At 53.7% G+C, this 19021-nt stretch overlaps 1 protein-coding gene across 1 annotated transcript; it reads left to right on the forward strand.

Annotated features, from left to right (window-relative positions):
- Positions 1–560: 560 nt before the first annotated feature.
- On the forward strand, positions 561–18216 carry LOC123810175 (1-aminocyclopropane-1-carboxylate synthase-like protein 1). Its single transcript, XM_045825727.1, has 15 exons — positions 561–913; positions 2654–2944; positions 5632–5691; positions 8474–8544; positions 9743–9812; positions 10288–10354; positions 11980–12077; positions 12563–12640; positions 13413–13513; positions 14152–14241; positions 15531–15576; positions 15707–15848; positions 17398–17540; positions 17631–17784; positions 17920–18216. Exons 2-15 carry the CDS (start codon positions 2654–2656, stop codon positions 18015–18017), a joined length of 1509 nt encoding a protein of 502 aa, XP_045681683.1. The 5' UTR covers positions 561–913; the 3' UTR covers positions 18018–18216.
- Positions 18217–19021: the final 805 nt, after the last annotated feature.

Raw genomic sequence — 19021 nt, forward strand, 5'->3', positions numbered from 1 at the left:
AGCGTGTTTTAAGGACGCCCTCACCTTAAATCCGGAAAGGCTTTTCCGTGGGCCACAAGGCATATCGTCGCCAGGTGGCTCCTGTGGGCTCAACACTGAGGTACTAAACCAGGAGGAAGAGGGCGGTGCCCCCAAAAGCCAGCGGGGTGGGGGACCAGGGGCAGGAGGAGGCGAGCCTGCACTCAGGCTACAGAGCGTGGAGATGGCAGCAGGTGGCCCCCTTCCTTGCCAAGGTCTCGGCTCTGGGTCCCGGCTCTGTTCCCGGTCTCCGCCCTCTCCTCCGGCCTGGGCGGTCAGCGGGATCCAAGAGGGTCCGGGAAGCCACCTTCTCAGATCCCGGGGTACCTCGTACACCCAGAGGGCTGGGCCGCGAGGGACAAACTGCGTCCTCACCGGCTGGTGAAGCCCTGGCGGCGTGTACATTTTCCGTGGAACTCCAGTCCGGTGCCCAGGGGCGGGTCCTCTGCGCGTAGAGCGTGGAGGGCGTGTCAGGGCGAAGGAAAACCCCACACAGACCCCGCCTGCTGAGTACCAGCGTGGCTTCTCCAGCCAGCCAGGTCCTTGTGATCCCTGCTGTGCACACAGATAGCCCCTCCCCTTGTGACGGGCTCCACAACTCTGCCAAAAAGCTTGTCCTTCTGTCCTGAAGCTCTGTGCGCGGACCACACTCCCCGCTCCTGGAACCCGTAGCAGTCCCTCGGAGGGTCCGCCGCCCTGCAGAGGCCCTCGCGCTTTTCTGTCCGCCCAGCTGCGGGGTCGGAGGCCCGGTCGTGCGCGGCGGTTGAGCTGGGCTGTGGACTCGCCTAGTCCGCCCTTGGCTCCCCGCTGCAGTGCAGCTCCCCGGGCTCGGGTGTCACGCGTCCCTGGCTTGCTAGCCCAGCCCTTCTGCAGGACCCTGCTCGAGAGGGACCAGGTGAGTGATGGGGAGCCCAGCCAATGGGGGAGGACCTCAGAGAAGACTTCGTGGAGCACAATTTAGCGGGGACCCCTTATCATTTGCTGTGTCCTCCATTATTTGGTGTGTGGAGCTTGTCCATTAGGACTGGGAAAATCAACGGAAGAGTTACATTACAGTGAACTTTGGCCATCAGCCAGAATTTAAGCGCTTTTGTCTACATTGACTCATGTATTTATATCCTCGTGGCTACTATATGAAGTATTGGGCTGGCCAAAAAGTCCATTTAGTTTTTTCAGTAAAATAAGACACATTTTAAAATGTTCACTGATAACTTTATTGATTTGGATATTTTCAGGATGTTGGCTGTCTCCCGCTCTTGACTTCTGGTGGGTAGAGGCCAGGGGAGCTGCTAAACATCTTCCGGTGCATAAAACAGCTGCATAGCAAAGAACTATTTGACCAAAATGTCAGTAGTACCAAGAAACTTTGCAAACCACTTTTAACACATTCGATCAGTCGCAGCACCTTCTCCATGCACCGCACACATCTTTTTTTTTTTGGCCTTTCAGTTGCATTTTTACCTTTCTTGAAATAATAAAGCATAATGTACCAAAAATGTTGTTATCTTCTTCCATCTTCAATATTAACATGGCTACACAAAAATTCACCAATTTTTTAAAAGATTTTATTTATTTATTCTTTTTAGAGAGGGAAGGGAGGGAGATAGAGAGAGAGAGAGAGAAACATCAATGTGCGGTTGCTGGGGGTCATGGTCTGCAACCCAGGCATGTGCCCTGACTGGGAATCAAACCTGCGACACTTTGGTTCGCAGCCCGCGCTCAATCCACTGAGCTACGCCAGCCAGGGCAAAAATTCACCAATTTTGATAAGATTTTTTTTTAAATGCACACTGATAATGACAGTTGTCACAATACAATCTAACAAATTTTTTTCAAATGAAGTTAAAGACGACTAAATAAACTACTAGAGCCATTGTAGGGAAAAAAACTGAACGAACTTTTTGGCCAACCAAATAGGTACAGTTACACCCACTGCACAGACTAGAAAACTACCTTAGACCATGGAGGAGCTCCCTTCTGCCCACAGGGTGAGGCCACCTGATCCAGGCCCCACATGTGGCACCCCCCGAGAGGGAAGAGGTGGCCCTGGAGCTCTGCTAGGCGCCTGTACTTGCTGAGAGCCCCACTAGCATCCCCTTCAGCCCCCACCCAAGGTCTGCTTCAGACCACTGACACTCCCACCCCACCGTTTACCCCTATTTACACAAGCCCCAGCCCGCCTCACTGTTTTCCTTGTTGCTGGCCCTGCACCTGGGTTGGGCTGTGGCCTCGCACCCCCTGCACCCCTAGACTCCAGGCTCTTTCTGCTTTAAGTCAGAACAGTGTAACCTGGGTTTTTTGAAACTGAGGTCAGCAAAGATGGAAAAAGACCAATAGTGACGCCTTAGGCTGCAGCATGAAACCCCCCAAAGTAAAATGAACTAAAGCAGCTATGTAGTAAAGTTGTATAAAAGCAAGAGTGGACCCTGGCACTGAACACACCCTTAACGGAGTTGACTTACAGAAACTGCACTCGTGGGCCAGGGGTTGGGGACTCAGGGTGCGGTCAGGGTGTAAATGTGAAGGAGAGGCAGGCGGAGAAAGCGGGGGCCCCGTGACTCCCAGTGCATTTCTGAGGCTTGGTCCTACAGAAAGCCCTTGGCAGGCATTGAGTCCTTCTCTTGTCCTTCTGCAGATGTCCACCCTCCCTGAGAAGGAATCCAGGGCGCCCACCTCCTGTCCGGGCCCAGCCTCCACACACGGCCTGGACAGTGACCGCGGGGATGGTCCGGAAAGAGGATGCTCCAGGAAACCAGACCCGAAGCCCCGGGAGCTCTATGGAGTGGGTGACCCCACCGCCACGTTCTCCTCTGGTAGCTCCCTCCTGTCCTCAAGAGGAAGAGTCGTGAAATGGTTCTGGGACTCTGCTGAGGAGGGCTACAGGACCTACCACATGGATGAGTATGATGAAGATAAGAACCCAGATGTGAGTGAAACCTTCCTTCCCACTGGACCCTAGGGAAGGACTGTGGGGGTGGTGGGGGGACACTCCAGCTTGAATGACAGGGCAGCAGCCAGCTTGCTCTTGTCATGTAGGACTGAAGATGCTCTGACCTTCAAAAGTCCCCTGATGTAGCATAGGGAGGCCCCAGTTTACTACCTGGGTGAGAGCACAGTCCAGTTATAATGAAAGGGCCTTGATGTGTGAGGGAGGAATTTAAGGACCATGGATGCTCTGGTGTGGATTCTGACCCCTAGACCTTTGACTCTCCGCTTCAGAGCTGGGACTGAGCTAAGGTTTGGTCACAACTATTTTTACTGATGGGCTGTGTATTCTTGAGCTGACTATTTAACCTCTTTGAACTTCAGCTCATCTGACATGAAAGAATGACCCCTGTGCTATGTAACGTTCCCAGTGAGATGAGAGCAGCTCTGTGAGGTTGTTAGCACAGCGCCCCCGCATGGAGCACTCGGTGATTGGTAGCTGCCATTATTATTAATGTTATCTGTCCTGGTTTTTATAAGTCATTATCAGTAATTCCTTCAGAGGGCACAGAGCTGTCACAAATAACCCTTTAATAATCTTTATTTGTTGAACATCTACCAGGTGCTGTGCACTATTCTAGATGCCAGGTTATAGCAGTGAACAACAATTAAGTTTCTGCCCTCGTGGAATTTATTATAATGGAGGCAGTAAATATATATATGTGTGTATAGATATATGTATGTGTGTATACACACACATATGTAGTGGTGTATATGTATATACAGTGATAAATGCTGTAGAGAAAAATAAAGCTGGGTAAAGAGAATAAAGAAGAATGAGGTGGGCTGGGAATGTTGCTATTTTAAGTGAGATGGCCCCGAAAGACCACTTTAATAAGGTGACATTTGAGCAGAGACCTGAAAAAAGTAAGGGTTTGTGTTAGTTGTCTGTTGCTGTCTAACAAATGTCTTCAAATCTCAGCGGCTGGAAACAGACACTTCACAGTTCCTGAGGTTCGGGAACCGGGTGATTGCCTCGGGCTGCAGGTCTCCTGTGAAGCTGGAGTGGAGCTGGGACTTTAGTCCCATCTCGGCGGGGGCTGAGGGGGGAGGATCCGCATTCAAACTCACTTACAAGGTTGTTGGCAGGACTGAGTCCCTCCCCCGATGAGCTTCTGTGGGGAGCTGCCACATGACACGCCCCAGACGGAAAACCAGGCTCTGTAACCGAGTCGTGGCAGTGACATCCGTCCCTTCTGCACTTTCGGTTCATTAGAAGCGAGTCTCTAGGTCCAGCTCACACTCACAGAGAGGGGAATACACAGAGGTGTGGCTGCCAGGAGGTGCGGATCCCTGGGGGCCATCGCGAAGGCTGCCTGTCCCGGGAGCGGACATCCCAGGGAACAGTCAGCGCAGAGCCCCGGGGTGGAACCGTGCTGGCTGAGTTCCAGAGAAAGCCAAGGGGGTCGCTGGCTGGAGACTGGCGTGAGGTCAGAAAGGTACTAGGGGCAGGGTAGTAACAGATCCTGTAGGACCTCATAGGACACGGTGAGGATTCTAATTTCAGACAAAGTGGGATGGAAAGTGTTCGAGGGAAGAGCAATTGCTCTGACTTCAGTTTTTACAAAGATGACTTGGACTTGGACTTGGACTGCTGTGTGGGGTTAGACCAGGGGGCCAGGAGGGGCAAAAACACAAGCGGGAAAGCTATTGCAATAATATAGACAAGAAAGAGGTGACTTCTATTTATCATAATCATAGCTCTTTCAAGCTCTACTTTCTTATCTTCCCTTTTTCCGTATTCCCACCCCTCACCCCAGTAACTCAGAGGTCAGGAGTTACAGTGCGTAAGTCTCTCTGGGCACTCTGCAAGGGACAGCCTGGGCTGTGCCTTCCCCCTCCCTCTCCTATGAGAATGGTGTCCAACGGGGTGGGGATCAAGGTGTGGTGTGAAGTTCCTTGGGTCTCCTTGGGGCCCTTTCTACCGGCACTGGGACCGTTTTTTTTTTTTTTTTACTTTTTATTTATTGACTTGAGAGAGAGAGACAGACAGACAGACAGACAGACATTGATTTGTTGTTCCACTTATTTATGCGTTCACTAGTCAATTCTTGTATTTGCCCTCACCAGGGATCGAACCCACAACCTTGGTGTACGGGGACAACACTCTGATGAACTGAGCTACCTGGCTACCAAGAACGCTTCTTGATCTACACTCTTGTTTCTCTTCCTACTTTGCGTGTTCTTCCATCCTGTCCATGTGTAGAGTCCTGCTGAGCCCCTCGGGTGATATGGTGGTGTTCAGGCATGCGTCGAGCCTCCAGGGGCCTTGCCATCTGTGAGGGAGACAAAGCATGTCCCGCAGTCCCTGTGACGACCTGGGGCAGAAACTGACCAGTGCTCTAAAGGGGGCAGATAAAGAGCTTGAGGGCTCAGAGCTTGAGGGTTCCCACCACCACATCCAGGTGGCGTTTGGGTAAGGCTTTCTGGGGGAGATGGCATTGGAACAGAGCTTTAGAAATGGGCAGATGGGGTCCGGGTGCTGAGTGGAGAGCACGGCCTGAACCGAGTGGAGGAAGGGCGGTGGGAAGGGCAGGATGGTGGGGAGCTCCCGCTCTGCTGCTTCCCCGACCTTCCGTGGGCCACCCTCCGCCACGCTCACTGTGCCTCTGCTCCTCCCCTCTGCAGGGCGTCATTAACTTGGGCACCAGCGAGAACAAGCTCTGCTTCGACCTTCTGTCCAGGCGGGTAAGTCCTAGGGCACCTCGGGGTGGCGTCGCCAGCTCCGAGGGCCTGTTTCCTCCTGGACTCCCTGGAATGCTTCTCCCACGAGAGCCTGCTGCTTGCCTCAGTGGCCTCAGCCTGGCAGTCAGGAGTCCGGGTTCTACATCTGCCTCAGGGTCAACTTTCTATGTGGTTTTGGGCAACTTACTTCCCGTACTCTAATCTTGCTTCTTTTAAAAAAAATGTATTTATTTTTAGAGAGAGGGGAAGGGAGGGAGAAAAGGAGAGAGAGAAACATCAGCGTGCGAGAGAAGCATCTATCAGTTGTCTCTCGTTCCTGCTCCGACTGGGGCTGCAAACCTGCAACTCAGGCACGTGCCCTGACTGCAAATCGAACTGGTGACCTTTTGCTTTGTGGGACGATGCTCCACCCACTGCGCCACACCCGTCAGCGCAGGATCCTGCTTCTTCATTTCTTCAGGCTCCTCCCCTCACTCAGACCCTCCTCTCAGCTGGGTCCCTGTTCTCAGGGGAAACCCTCGGTGGTGGCTGTGTGGTCAGTGAGGAACAACGGGCTCTGGGGCTGGGGGTGCTGAGTTGTCACTTCTGCCAATTCCCTTAGTGTAAACACCCCCACCCCTGCCAGTTTCCAGCTGCCGACCTGACGTTATTGCACGTAGAACTGGGGAAAGAAGTGTGGCGGCACACACACACACACACACACACACACACACACATGCAGGGAGGGGCATAAGTAGGCTTGCCGTTGAGAGCACACAGTTCATTCTTACATTATTACTTACTATTCATTGTATTATTCTTCGCACGAACAACGGTAAACCTGCTTTTGCTCCGCCCTGTGTCGTGTTTTCCTTTCTAGAAACAGAAATAACCTCAAGAGCACAGTTAGTAGTAAAATGCAGTACCAATCGGGAGCCATGTTGTTCGAGTATTTACTACCTTTGTTTTTTTAATACAATGCACTTATATAATTTATATGTAATTTGTATAATTTAAATTTTGAAATGGCTGTTTTTGAACACAGCTTGCAAAATTCCCAGAAGTTTAATGATCAGATTCCTTGAGCTGGTGCCAGCCATCTCCAGCAAACTGGAGGAAATGCCTGATAAACGCGTCTCCCGAGGCCGAGGAGGCCGAGTTTGGGATTGCAGTGGGAGCGATGCTTAATTCAAAGGGACGTGTGTCCAAAGGGGACAAATTCAAGCCCCAGGGGGAGAGGGGTCTGGTGTAGGGAGTGGGCTTGAAAGGCGTGTTCTTCCTAAAGCCAGCTCCTCCCCACCCAAGGCGCTCAGCACCCTCCAGTAGAAATCAAACGTGAATCACATGTATACTTTTAAAGAGTCCATTCAGTAAAAAGAAATTCGTGAGATTCATTTCAATAATATACTTTATTTATCTGAATATATTTAAAATGTGACCCTATCAGCATGTCTTTGATGTAAAAGTTGTCCATGAGGTGTTTTACACAGCCTTTTTTAGATCAAGTCTTTAACATCCAGTATTCCCTAGTTCAGACTACCCATACAAGAACCTCCACATTGGGGAGTGCAGCTTGGAGGGGTGAAGGAGAAAAGGAAGGGCTAGAGTTATATCCGGTGGCTGATTTCCTATCTTCTGTGGTCCCACTGCCCAAGGACCCTGCCTTTCCTTGCCACTGTGTGGGGGATGCTCTGGGAGTCACTACGCCGGCACCTGGTTAGGGTGAGCGTGGGCTAGAAATGGCCACATTTTCCAAAGTGTGAGCTCGAACTGAGCCTGCAGGGAGGCTGTGGCCTGAGTCCCTCCGGAAGTTGGAGCCAAGACCAAGGCGAAGGCTCCCAGTGCCGGGACCTCTTCTTTCAACCCCGGGAGGAGCTGGGTAGCACGGTCTCCCAGCACGGCTGCTGCAGAGCCACCCTGTAGGGAACTGCTTTGTGAGATGTGGAAATGCAGCTCAGCGCCCATGTGCAAAACCAGTGGGGGGTGAGCTGGCACACAGGACCACGCCTGTGAAGAAGTTCTCCCATGGGAAATCAGGCCTGCGTTATACCTAGGCTGCTTTGTGACTTGCTCTTGCTAAAACTCCCTCACCCTGAGTGCAGGCAGCAAATGCTTGCTGCATCTGTTTAAAGTAACTTCCTGAAGTCTGCTAATTCTCCCAAGGACTGAAGTGTAACCAGACCTGTTACTCTTATAGTTCCCTTACATTTGCAACATTTTTCCCTTGTTAATCTGTAAGAAGTAATCAGTAACATCCCTTCCATTACTATCTGTAAAAAGTAATTACCTAAAGCAAATCTACATATAATGAATGAGAACCTTCTTTGATGTATGCTATTAGAAAGCCAATGAAAGCCTGTCCAGACAAGGGTCAGTGCACTCTCCTCTTGAGAGAGGGGTTGTGCCGTCCCTTTTCCTCCACAGGACTCGGTAGTCCGTGTGAATTTATCTCGTCTCACCCATAACACCTCGGACACTGTGAGCCGGTGTCCGAGTCACCACCCCTCTGGTCTTTTCAGGTGGCAGTGTTGAATGAAGAACACTCGACTAGAAGTCAAAAATTCTAGGTTTTTTCTCAGCTCTGCCACTCGCTAGCTTTGTGAGCTTGACCGAGTCATCTCACTTCTTTTTAGCCTCAGTTTTCTCACCAGCAAAAAGAGCATGAAAGAGCTGTCCGCACGCTGCCCTCTCCCAGTGTCTTTGATGGGCAGACCAGGCCCCTGGCCGGAGAGGCCCAGGTGCTGCTGTGTGGATGCAGGTGGCATGCCGACCGGCCCTCAGCCTGCTCTTCCTTCTCTGTCCCCAGCTATGTCAGAGCGACATGCTGCAAGTGGAGCCGTCTTTGCTGCAGTACCCTGACTGGAGGGGACATCTGTTGTAAGTAGTTGTCGTAGGCCAGCGGTCCTCCACCGCAGGGTGGTTTGGCTCTCTGTGGGACACATGGCCATGCAGACATTTGTGGTTGTCATCACTGGGGAGCGGGTGCTGCTGGCATGTAGTGGGCGGAGGTGAGGGGTGTTGCTACACCTCCCACAAGGCCCAGGATAGCCCCTGCAACAAAAAGTTATCTGGCCCCAGATGTCCACAGTGGCAGGCCACCGAGAAAGCCCGCCTTAGGCTAAGGGCCTACCTGGTCCCGGAGACCTGGCAGGTGACCGTGGGCTCTCCCGGAGCGCGTGCAGGGCCTGACGCCTCCTGCCAGCCGCCCGCCGCCCCCCCCCCCCCCGCCCCCGCCTCAGGAGCTCCCTGGCTCGGTTTCCCCGGCTCTGTGGCATGGGGAGGGCCTCGTACGAGGACTCTTTGACCCCATGTTCTCAGTAGTGTTAGAGGAGCCAGAATCCGTTTCAGGGGAGCTGGCCTGGCCTTTGTCCTGCTGGTGAGACGGGAGATGGTAAGTAACACTTGGGAGAGTTTGGACTGGCTGAGCACTTATGAGGGACCAGGTGCTGTCCTAGGGCGTAGTGACCAAGCACAACTAGAGTCTAAGAGTGATCCCAAAGCGCATGTTCTCATGGTAATGGGGAGGGCGGGCACTTACGGCAGACCACTGGGCTTGGGTGCGGACTCTGCCACTGATTCACAAGTGACCTTATTCCTTCGGGTCTCAGTTTCTTTGTCTGTAAAATGGGAATAATGATAATAGTTGCATCATAGTGTTGTTATGAAGATTAATGAGTAAAATTCTCCAACTAAGAGCTGTATAAAGTAAATGCTTAATAAATATTAGCAGTAATAACTATGATAATAGTCACTGTTATAATAATAATGCCTATGATTATTATTAGCTAGATTGACCTACGGAGTGTGGCCTATGGTAAGCCTGCCGCCTGCTGGTCCTGGGGGTGGCTGTCCTAGAACTGCAGAGGATGACAGTTTCGATGCCCATGGGGAGTGTTGGGGGTCGGTGGGGAGAGGGGGTTGCCTAGGAGTGGAGACAAATGCGGATCACACTTCCCTGTGGGAAACGTGGGAGGGTCATGGCAGCTGCCTACGGATCCACCGGAGGAGCTTTGGGGTGGACTGTGGGTGGAAGACCCTCCAACAAGCACTGCTTGTCCATCTGTCTTGTCTGCAGCCTCCGGGAGGAAGTGGCTAGGTTCCTGTCTTTCTACTGCAAGAGCCCCGCACCCCTTAAACCAGAGAGTGTGAGTAGCCCCTCCCCTCCGCTCCTTCCTGCTTTCCTGCTCCCTGCCCCCTCTTGGCTGGCCAGGGGTGAGGTGGGAGGGGGGGTTGCCTTTCCCTTTGTTTTGCTTTGCTCCCAAGTGGAATTAGGACACCCCCTTCCTTTACCCCTCCCGCAGAGTTTCTATATGATTTCTGCCCCACTTGGTCCTGGGGCCCCTTTTTGTCCTGTACCTTTGGGCAAGACTCTGAGTGAGCAGCTCCCTCTTCCTTGCTCAGTTGACCTAGAGCAGGATGCCCACAGTTAAGCCACACAAATGAACTTGGCAATTAGTCGGGAAGGGCCTTTGGGTACCTCCTGTGGCTTTGCTGGGACAGAGCCCGAAGGGCACACTGCGTTGCACCCTGGCTGTCCCTCTGCGCCCGGGACAGAGGCTGCAGGTTCTCGATCCCTCCTTAAACAGACTTATCTTTGTCCCGTGGCTGTGTCACTCTCAGGTGGTGGTCCTGAACGGCTGTGCCCCTCTCTTCTCTGCTCTGGCCATGGTGCTGTGTGAGGCTGGGGGTAAGTGGACAATGGCCCACTCAGCACTGGGAGCTGCCCCATGCCTGTAGCGTCCCCAGCTGCCCTCCCTCAAAGGCTGCATCAGGATGCTTTCAGCTGTAATAGACTGCTATACTGCCAGGGGCTTAAATAAGTGGCTTCACAAGACCCCAGGGGTCGGCAGTTCTGGGGGAAGTCAACGTGATGCCGGGGCTCTGCGCTGTGTCCCTTTGTTGACCTTGGCTTTTCCTCATGCTCACGGATGGCTGTCACGTCCTCACATGGCAGAGTGCCTGCTACGAGAGCCACAGTCATACTGAGAACACGCTGACTGTGGTCATGGTCGGGGTTGTTGGTCGCCAGGAACAGAGGCCCACTCGTGCTAGCACAACGAGTGATGACAACAGTAGGAACATTTATTGACCACATACGACATTCCCGGCGCTGGCTAAAGGCTCCACACACAGTCTGCCATGGAACCCCCACAACGACCCCTGTGAGGCAGATTCTGTGGTTAGCCATTCAGCAGATGAGATGAAGACACAGAGGGTTAAGTAACTTCCTAAAATCACACAGAGAGAGATAGTAACCAGAATCTGAGCTGGAACAGGGAGATTCGCTACCAGGATACAATAGGCAATTAGATAATTTTTCTGCCCATTCTAGAACATTGAGAATGAAATCAGCGGCATACTCTCAATGGGATATGCAACACAGTTCCCAACCCTGCCCCCGCCCCCGACACCCCCTTGCTTTTTACGCAGGCCTTTCTCTGGACTTTCCTTGGGTCTTGCACCGCCCAGGGGTGCTGGCCCAGCTCCCAGTCCACATGGCCCTCCATTCAAGTGCACCTTCCCACTCACAGTGTCTGTGCTCTTAGATCAAAGTCTTGAGAGAGAGAGAGAGAGCATGATGGGTTGCTGGCCAGTGAGTGGGTTAGTTCCCTGGGATCATTTGTCTACGTCTGGTCCAATTCCTATGGCCGGGGAGGGGAACCCGTAGACAAAGGCTGGCCCTTGTAGCTCTGCGTTGGACTAGAACTTACGGTCACCTCATGAAGCCCCCATCCATCCACAGCTGGAGTCCCTGCGTGACATCCTCTCCCCACAAAATGGTCTCAGCCTTTTGTTTGAATGCCCCCAAAAGTGGAGAATCCACTCCTCCTGAAGCAGCGTTTTATGCCTATGGGCAGTTCTGCATGGGGACAAGATGTCCCATTGGCTGAATCCAGATCCTTACCCCGCAGCTTCAACTCAGGGGCCCACATCTCCTTAGAGTGGCCCCACATGTCGAGTGCCTCCATGGGATCCTCTGAGCTTCAGTTTGCTCCTTGGTAAAGTTAGGATGACAATAGTACTTATTTCACAGAGTGATTATGAGGATCTAATGAGATGAAATGCACATAAATGTTTGGCACAGTTCCCAGTGCATAGTCAGTGGTCAATAAATGTTAGCTGCTGATTATTAGACAAGGGGCTAATCTCAGTGGATCCAAGCTCTAGAAAGTGTTTTGGGAGTTGGGGCAGGGAGCGTGCCGCAAGTGTTCCCCAGAATCACTGAAGGCTTGGAGAGGCGTGGGGCCGGTGGACACGGGGTCCCTGAGCTCCAGCCAGAGGGTGACAGGCCCTGGCCCCTCCTGCCCTCAGAGGCTTTCCTGATCCCCGCCCCTTACTACGGAGGCATCACGAAGCACGTCTGTGTCTATGGCAATGTCCGACTGGTCTGTGTCTATCTGGACAGTGAGGTGAGAGTTCCTGCAGGCCAAGGCTTTCCTGCACCCAGATTTGAGGTTGGACATGGGTGGAAGTCCCATTGAGGGCTCACAGGTTATGGCTGAAAGGGCAGTGGAGGCTTCTGTTGCCTGTGGCCAGTGCCTGGGTTCCCTGGGGCCCACATTCTCCCAGCTCTGGGATCCCTGGGGTGGCCAAGGGCAGCCCCAGCGGACCACACCAAAATGTGGGGTGAGGATGGGGCAGAGCAGACTTCAACATGGAAGTCCTTGGCCCCAATCAGAGGACCCCTGGGGCCTCTCCCTGAAACCTGATAGTGATGAGGGTGTTTCTGATGTGGTGGGGTAGGGATGGGGGGCAGGGAAGGGGTGTGAGCCCACCTGTATTTTTCCAGAGACTGTTCTAAGGAGGCTGGAGATGTTGGGTAGGAGAGGCCTGGGAACTTAGAGGCTTAGAGTTGGGGGGCGGTCACTGAATTTGCCTGTGGATCTTCTTCCAGGTCTCTGGGCTGGACACTCGCCCCTTCCAGCTCTCAGTGGAGAAGCTGGAGATGGCCCTGCAAGGAGCTAATTCTGAGGTCTGGGGATCGAATCAAATCTGAGGCTGGGAGTGGGGGTTCTGAGCAGGACACGGACCCCTCTTCCTGTGCCTGGTCTACTGCCTGGTGGGGTTGGCACTCCGTGACGAGGGCAGGGCGTAGGCATGGACCCACTGGGGGTCAAGCAGGAGTCCGCCCCTGCAGGGTCTTCCCACCAAACCAAGACTCTGAGACCGAGGTGTACAAATAACCAACCAGGGAGCTTGATTACAAACACTGCCCCCGACTTCGCCTGGTTCTGACTCAGCAGGCCAGGCGTGGAGCTTACAAGTCTGCAGTTCAGCAACTTCTCTGGCCATCTGAGGAGGCGGTCCCGTCACTGTTGGGGGGGATCCGAGGCCTTCTGAAGAAAGGCAGAGAGAGCAGTAATCCTCCAGGGGTTCCTTTCCACCCACTTTTCAAAAATCTGCCAACCTAATTTTTATTTTACCATGATAATGAAAGCTGTACGTGTCCACTGTGGGAATTTGAAAAGTGCAGCCCACCCCACGTCATTCTACCAGCACAGCAGGCGGCCCCTGCCGGTGTTGGGGCGCATTTCCCTCTCGGCTTCGGTCTCTGCACTTGCTCTCTTCCGTAGCTGGCGTGATGCTGCCCAATTCTCCGCCCTTGTCCACTTCGTGCTGGGTGGGGAGCACGGCCCCATCACAGTCCCCGGAAGCCTGCCCCACGACCAGCCCCACCCCGTGGGACCCTGTGGCTCTGGCCTTCGGGAGGAGCTGAGGGTCGGCTGCCCCACTGGTGGTTTCAGGGTGTGCAGGTCAAAGGCCTCATCCTCATCAACCCCCAGAACCCTCTGGGTGATATCTACTCCCCAGAAGAGCTGCGAGAGTACCTGGAATTTGCCAAGAGGTGAGGCACCCCACCCTCACCCCATCCTTGGGTGGACGGGGGTTCTGGCGAAGGCTTTAGGGTAGGTCTTTCTACCCTCTTTTCTCCACCGAGGCTTCCACCTGCTTTGGCGCCTCCTGGCAGTGGGGCGGGCAGGTAGTGGTTTGAGGGATGCTAGTTCTTTCTCTCCCGCTCTGTAACAACAGCTATTGTGCACTGCACAGTCTGGGGCCCAGGCACCCTGCTAAGCACTTCACATGCTCTCTCACGTAATTCTTCCAGCAACCCTCTTAGGTACAGATACTGTTATTACTCTAAGTTTACTGAGCCTCAGAGTGACGGGTCGAGCCACACTGGGTCTGGGTCTGTTCGTATTTAACTTAACTGTCTTGCACTGACTGTGTCCTTCCTCCGTGTGTGTGTGTGTGTGTGTGTGTGTGTGTGTGTGAAGAGGGGGGTGCCTGAGGGCCCTGCCTCCCCCCCACAGGGCTTCGAAAGCCCCATTGTCATCTGCTCTGTGCGTGTGGCTTCCTGTGTGTTTGGAATTTGGTCACCCTGGGCTAGACCCAGTCCCTCTGGATTTCTGACTTACTGCCACCCCACCCTGGGAGAGGCATGTGGCCTGTGAACCAAGCTGTCTTCCCTGCCACTGGCCCCAGGCATGAGCTGCACGTGGTGGTGGACGAGGTCTACATGCTGTCCGTGTTCGAAGAGTCGGCCGGTTACCACAGTGTCCTGAGTCTGGAAAGGTGAGGCTGCCACGTCAGAGCAGACTCCCCCTCTGCCCGCCCCCTGCTCTGGCCCCTGCCCCAGTCTCCATGGCTCAGCCACAGCGCATGGCCGGCCCCAAGGTGTTTTCTCCACCATCCAGCTGATCCCTTTGTCCTCAGAGCCCCTAATGAGAACAGAGGGGACCAGGACTGGAGGAACAGGCTGGATCAGTGGTTTTCAGATTGTTTTGTGGGGTTTCTGAGGGCCCCCTCCAGGGAAGGGCCTTAGGATTCCTTGAGGGAGGGCTAGGTAGGTGGGAAACTGGCCTTTGTTGTTTCCTTCATCCCCTGAGTAGCTCCATTTTCATTCATTCATTCACTCATTCATTCACTCACTCACTCATTCATTCATTCAGCAAATATTCTGGGCTTCCTTGCACGTGCCATGCACTTCTGGCGCTTTGGGCATTGTCATTAGATTTTGTATGAGCCTAGTGTTTGTGGCCAAAACAACTGTGGAAGCACCTGGACCGGACCATCTGTAAAGTCTGTAAACCTGACATTCAGACAGCCTAACAGTTCCCGACGTCTGTCCAGACCTTGTAGTCCTGCTAAGTCCTTTCTCTCTGCTCATTCTCCCAGAGCTCGGCCAAGGTCGTGGGGCCCGGGCTGTGCCTCCCCCTCATTTATGGGTTAGAAAAGTGAGACAGAGAGAAACCATGACTCGTCTTCTAATCTGTGGCGGACACGGCGCGAGGTGCTGGCGATACAACAGTGAACAAGAAAGACGTGGGCCCTGTCTATGGAGAACTTTTATTTCCAGCCAGAAAAAAAAAATTTAGCAGCTAAATACACAGCTAATCCTTTGATTAAGTGCTAACAGGAGAAGCCTGGGAAGCCACGAGAGGATCAGAGTGGGGTGCCCCCTTGGCTTGGTTCAGGGGTCTGTTTGAGGAAGTGGCACTAGCACTGTGCCTGAGGTAGGGGGTGGCAGACACTTCAGCTTTGCAGGCCATGTGGTCTCTCGTTCTGCTCTGCCATCGTGGCACCAACGCAGCACAGACAGTGCGTACATGAAAGAGTGTGGCTGTGTTCCAGTCAAACTGTGTAGTAAAACAGGCAGGAGGCAGACGTGGCCTGCAGGCTGGAGTTTGCTGACCGCCTGCTCTAAAGGATGCATGGGAGTTGGTGATTTGGGAGATGAACCCAGGGTTTGACCCAGAATCCCATTCATCCATCCACCTCCTTCTGTGTTCAACTGAACGTGTGGGTATGCTTCCCACGGCTGTGTGCTGCCCCCCTCCCCGCGCTGTGCTTGCTCTCTGCAGGCTGCCTGACCCCCAGAGGACCCATGTGATGTGGGCGGCCAGCAAGGTGGGTTCCTGGCTAGCCTTGGGGGTGTGAGGGAGGCGAGAAGGCAGGGAGGTGGGCAGAACCGGCTTTCTCTGGGGAGGGCTGGCCACCGCCTAGGGAAAATGTACCTTTCTGTGCCCTCCTCCTGCAGGACTTCGGGATGTCTGGGCTCCGCTTCGGCACGCTCTACACAGAAAACCAGGATGTGGCCATTGCGGTGGCTTCCCTCTGCCCCTACCACGGCCTCAGTGGCTTGGTCCAGCACCAGATGGCACGGCTGCTCCAGGACCACGGTGACTGTCTGGGCCTGGCCACCTGAGGATGAGGGGAGGGCTGTGGTCAGTCTGGGACCAGCCGGGGATCATGGATGCTCTGTGCACGGGAAGAATTTGGCGTGGTGTTTGAGAGTGCCAGCTGTGGGTCCATACCCTGTTCGACCACTTCCTGGCTGTGCGGCACATTCCTTTACCTCCTTGAGCCTCAGTTTCCTCATCTGTAAAGCAGGGATTGTCATGGTCACTGTCTTATCGGGTTAGTCAGTGTGATTTTCCATTCAATCAGAAAAGTGCCTGGCATGTAATAGGCACTTGGTCAGTGTGAGCTCACTATTATTAGATATGAGCCCTTAGGAACAGAAGCTGCTAATGGAAAAATGTCGTAATGACAGTTTCTCTCCATGCGGATCTGTTCTGCTCCCCCGTTGGGATAGTGAGTCTAGGTGGCAAAAGGACCTGTGATCGCCCCATTTTTTCACCCCTGCTGGACGTTCTCCACACACCCCCTCCTTTGTCTCTCCCCAGAATCCTAGGACGTGTGTATTCCTGCATTTTCCTCATGGAAAAATGAGGACCAGATCCTGCATCTCTGCTGTAATAGCTAATCTTTTAAAAATAGTGGCAGCATCAAATGTCAGCGAGGATGCAGACAGCTGGGGTGTTCCTATGGTGCAGCTCCTGGGGGAAGCAGTGGGCCGTTGCTCATAAAGTTAAATACCAAACGGCCCAGCGAGCCTGCTCCTAGGTATTTCCCATATGGTCACACAGAGAAGCTCCATGTGACGGGTGGTAGCTGCGTTCTTCATCGTCCCCAGACTGGAAACAACCCAGGTGCCCCCACAGATGGACGGAGAGACACACGGTGGTCCATCCGTGTGGGGCCAGGGGTGGGGGTAGCACCCCTCTGCAATAAAAGCCACGGTGGCTCATGTTGATCTCAAAGGCAGCGGGCTGAGTGGAAGAAGCCAGCACTGAAAGATGACATTACTGTGTGATGCCACTTTTATGACACCCTGAAAAAGTGACAGGGAGGAACAGGCTAGTGCATGTGGGGAAGGGGATAATGGGACCACCCACAGACACACGAGGGCGTGCTTTGGGGTGAGGGAACTGTTCCGTCTCCTGCCTGTGGCGGTGGTCACTGGAGTCTATATGTGTGTTAAAGTTTATGGAATTGGACACACCCACAAAAAGATTTTTAAAAATTGAGGATCATGTAGGTAAACTTGCCAAAGGCCCACGCCTTGTCAGGGGCTGTGCTGGATCTGAACTGCAGCTGGCGTGACCGGGAGATGTCACTTTGTGAGTGGGCCAGCCTTTGATTAGGGTCTGCACCCTGAGGGACTCTGTGTCTGCGGAACCTGGTGCAGTCAGGGCTGATTGTTGGAATTTAAGGGACTTTAACCCCCATTCTGAATATTCTCATCTCCCCTAATCAACCAGCTGGGGGACGGGCTCACCCAGTCTGGGCAGCTGGTGGCCTTCCTCTCTTCAGCATTTTGGACCCACAGGACAGAGTGGAGGCTTGATGGGAGATTTACTTCTGGCTTCTCTCTCACCCAAACAGACTGGATCAACCAGGTGTACCTGCCGCAGAACCATGCCCAGCTCAAGGCTGCTCACACCTACGTCGCTGGGGAGCTCCGGGCCCTGGGGATCCCCTTCCTGAACCGGGGGGCAGGCTTCTTCATCTGGGCCGACTTCAGGAAGGTAGCTGGGGGTGGGGAATTGAAGCTTCCCTACAGCAGGTGAGGGGCAGGGACGCGTTCTCTGCATCCTGAGCTCCTCCCATCCTCCCAGTACCTGCCCGAGGCCACCTTTGAGGAGGAGATGCTGCTCTGGCATCGCTTCTTGGACAACAAGGTGCTGCTGTCCTTTGGCAAGGCCTTCGAGTGCAAAGAGCCGGGGTGGTTCCGCCTGATCTTCTCCGACAAAGCCCACCGGCTTCGCCTGGGTAGGCAGTCTGCCCTCCCAGCCCTTCCTAACCACATCCTCCCTCTGCCGTCCTCCTTCTCCTCACCCCACCCATGGCTCCAGCAACCCCACCCGCTCACATCAGTGCTGACTGGCCCTCATTTCCCCTTCCTAGGGATGCAGAGGGTTCGGCAGGTGCTTAAGGGCACCTCCCAGGTGGCAGAAGACCCCCCTTCCTGTCAGACCCAGGAGCCCTGGGGCCAGCACAAGTGAGCTGGCTGCTGCCTTGCGGCTGCTACTGCCAACCCGGGGCATTCAAGGATGCAAAGAGTGACCATGGCTGAGCCGTTTGCCAAGAGGATAGCCTGGCCCTTGAAGAAGAACCGTTCCCTCCCTTTCTGTGGCAGTGGGGGACTCCTTAAGTTGTGTTCACCCTGGTCCGTCCCCTGCCCCTCTATTAAACAAAACTGGTAGAAACTGGAAGCCTCTGTTGTGAGTCATTTGTAGAGCGGAGCAGTCGTGACAGCCCCTCACCCCCTGCGGATGTGGAAAGACAACAAACTGCCCAGCGGGGACCTTCTCTTTAGCAGCGCTTTCATTCTGCCCCTTCGTTGCCAGGGAAACAACTCAAAGAAACACCACCCAGAAGAGAGAGTATGCCCCAAAATGAAAAAGAGGGATAATTTCCAAACTATAAGGAGGAAGGACAGAGTTCTACATGTTCAAGTTGTTTTCCGTACACTTAGGTTGTGTGGACCTGGGACCTGAGACCTGGGACCGCCTCTGTGGGGGAGTCAGGACGGGTGCCTCTGACTCTGGGATGCCCTTCCTCCTCCTCCGTCCTGGGAAGGAGCCACTTTCACGGATGATCCAGAACCAGCGTGATCTACTCATGACTGGGGGTGGACGGAGGTAGGGGGCTGGACCCTGAACCCAGGCTGCTGTTGAGACTAGCTGTCTTTCCACCCTAAGAATGCAAAAGGGTCGCCCACCCCCTCCCCAGGGTGCGTTAGTTCAGAGCCCACGTGAGCCTGCTGGTCTGAGCTTGAAGCCATGGGCTGAGGACGCTCTGGTTTAGAAAAGCTGTCTCTTTCCTCGTTCCTCTTTTAAAGGAATGTTGATGAAATCAGCATTTCCTTTCTGTAAACCATGCTACTTGGTTTAAGATTTGTTTGCTTCTTTCTGCCTTTCATTCATTCATTCCTCCTCCCTGTCTCTTCTTGAATTCCTTCAATATACCAGACACTGTATGGGGTTAATTACAGGTGTTATTTCTA

Source organism: Phyllostomus hastatus, unplaced genomic scaffold (assembly GCF_019186645.2).
Source record: "Phyllostomus hastatus isolate PE091 unplaced genomic scaffold, TTU_PhHast_1.1 phas_scaffold_585, whole genome shotgun sequence".
NCBI classification, from domain to species: Eukaryota; Metazoa; Chordata; class Mammalia; order Chiroptera; family Phyllostomidae; genus Phyllostomus; species Phyllostomus hastatus.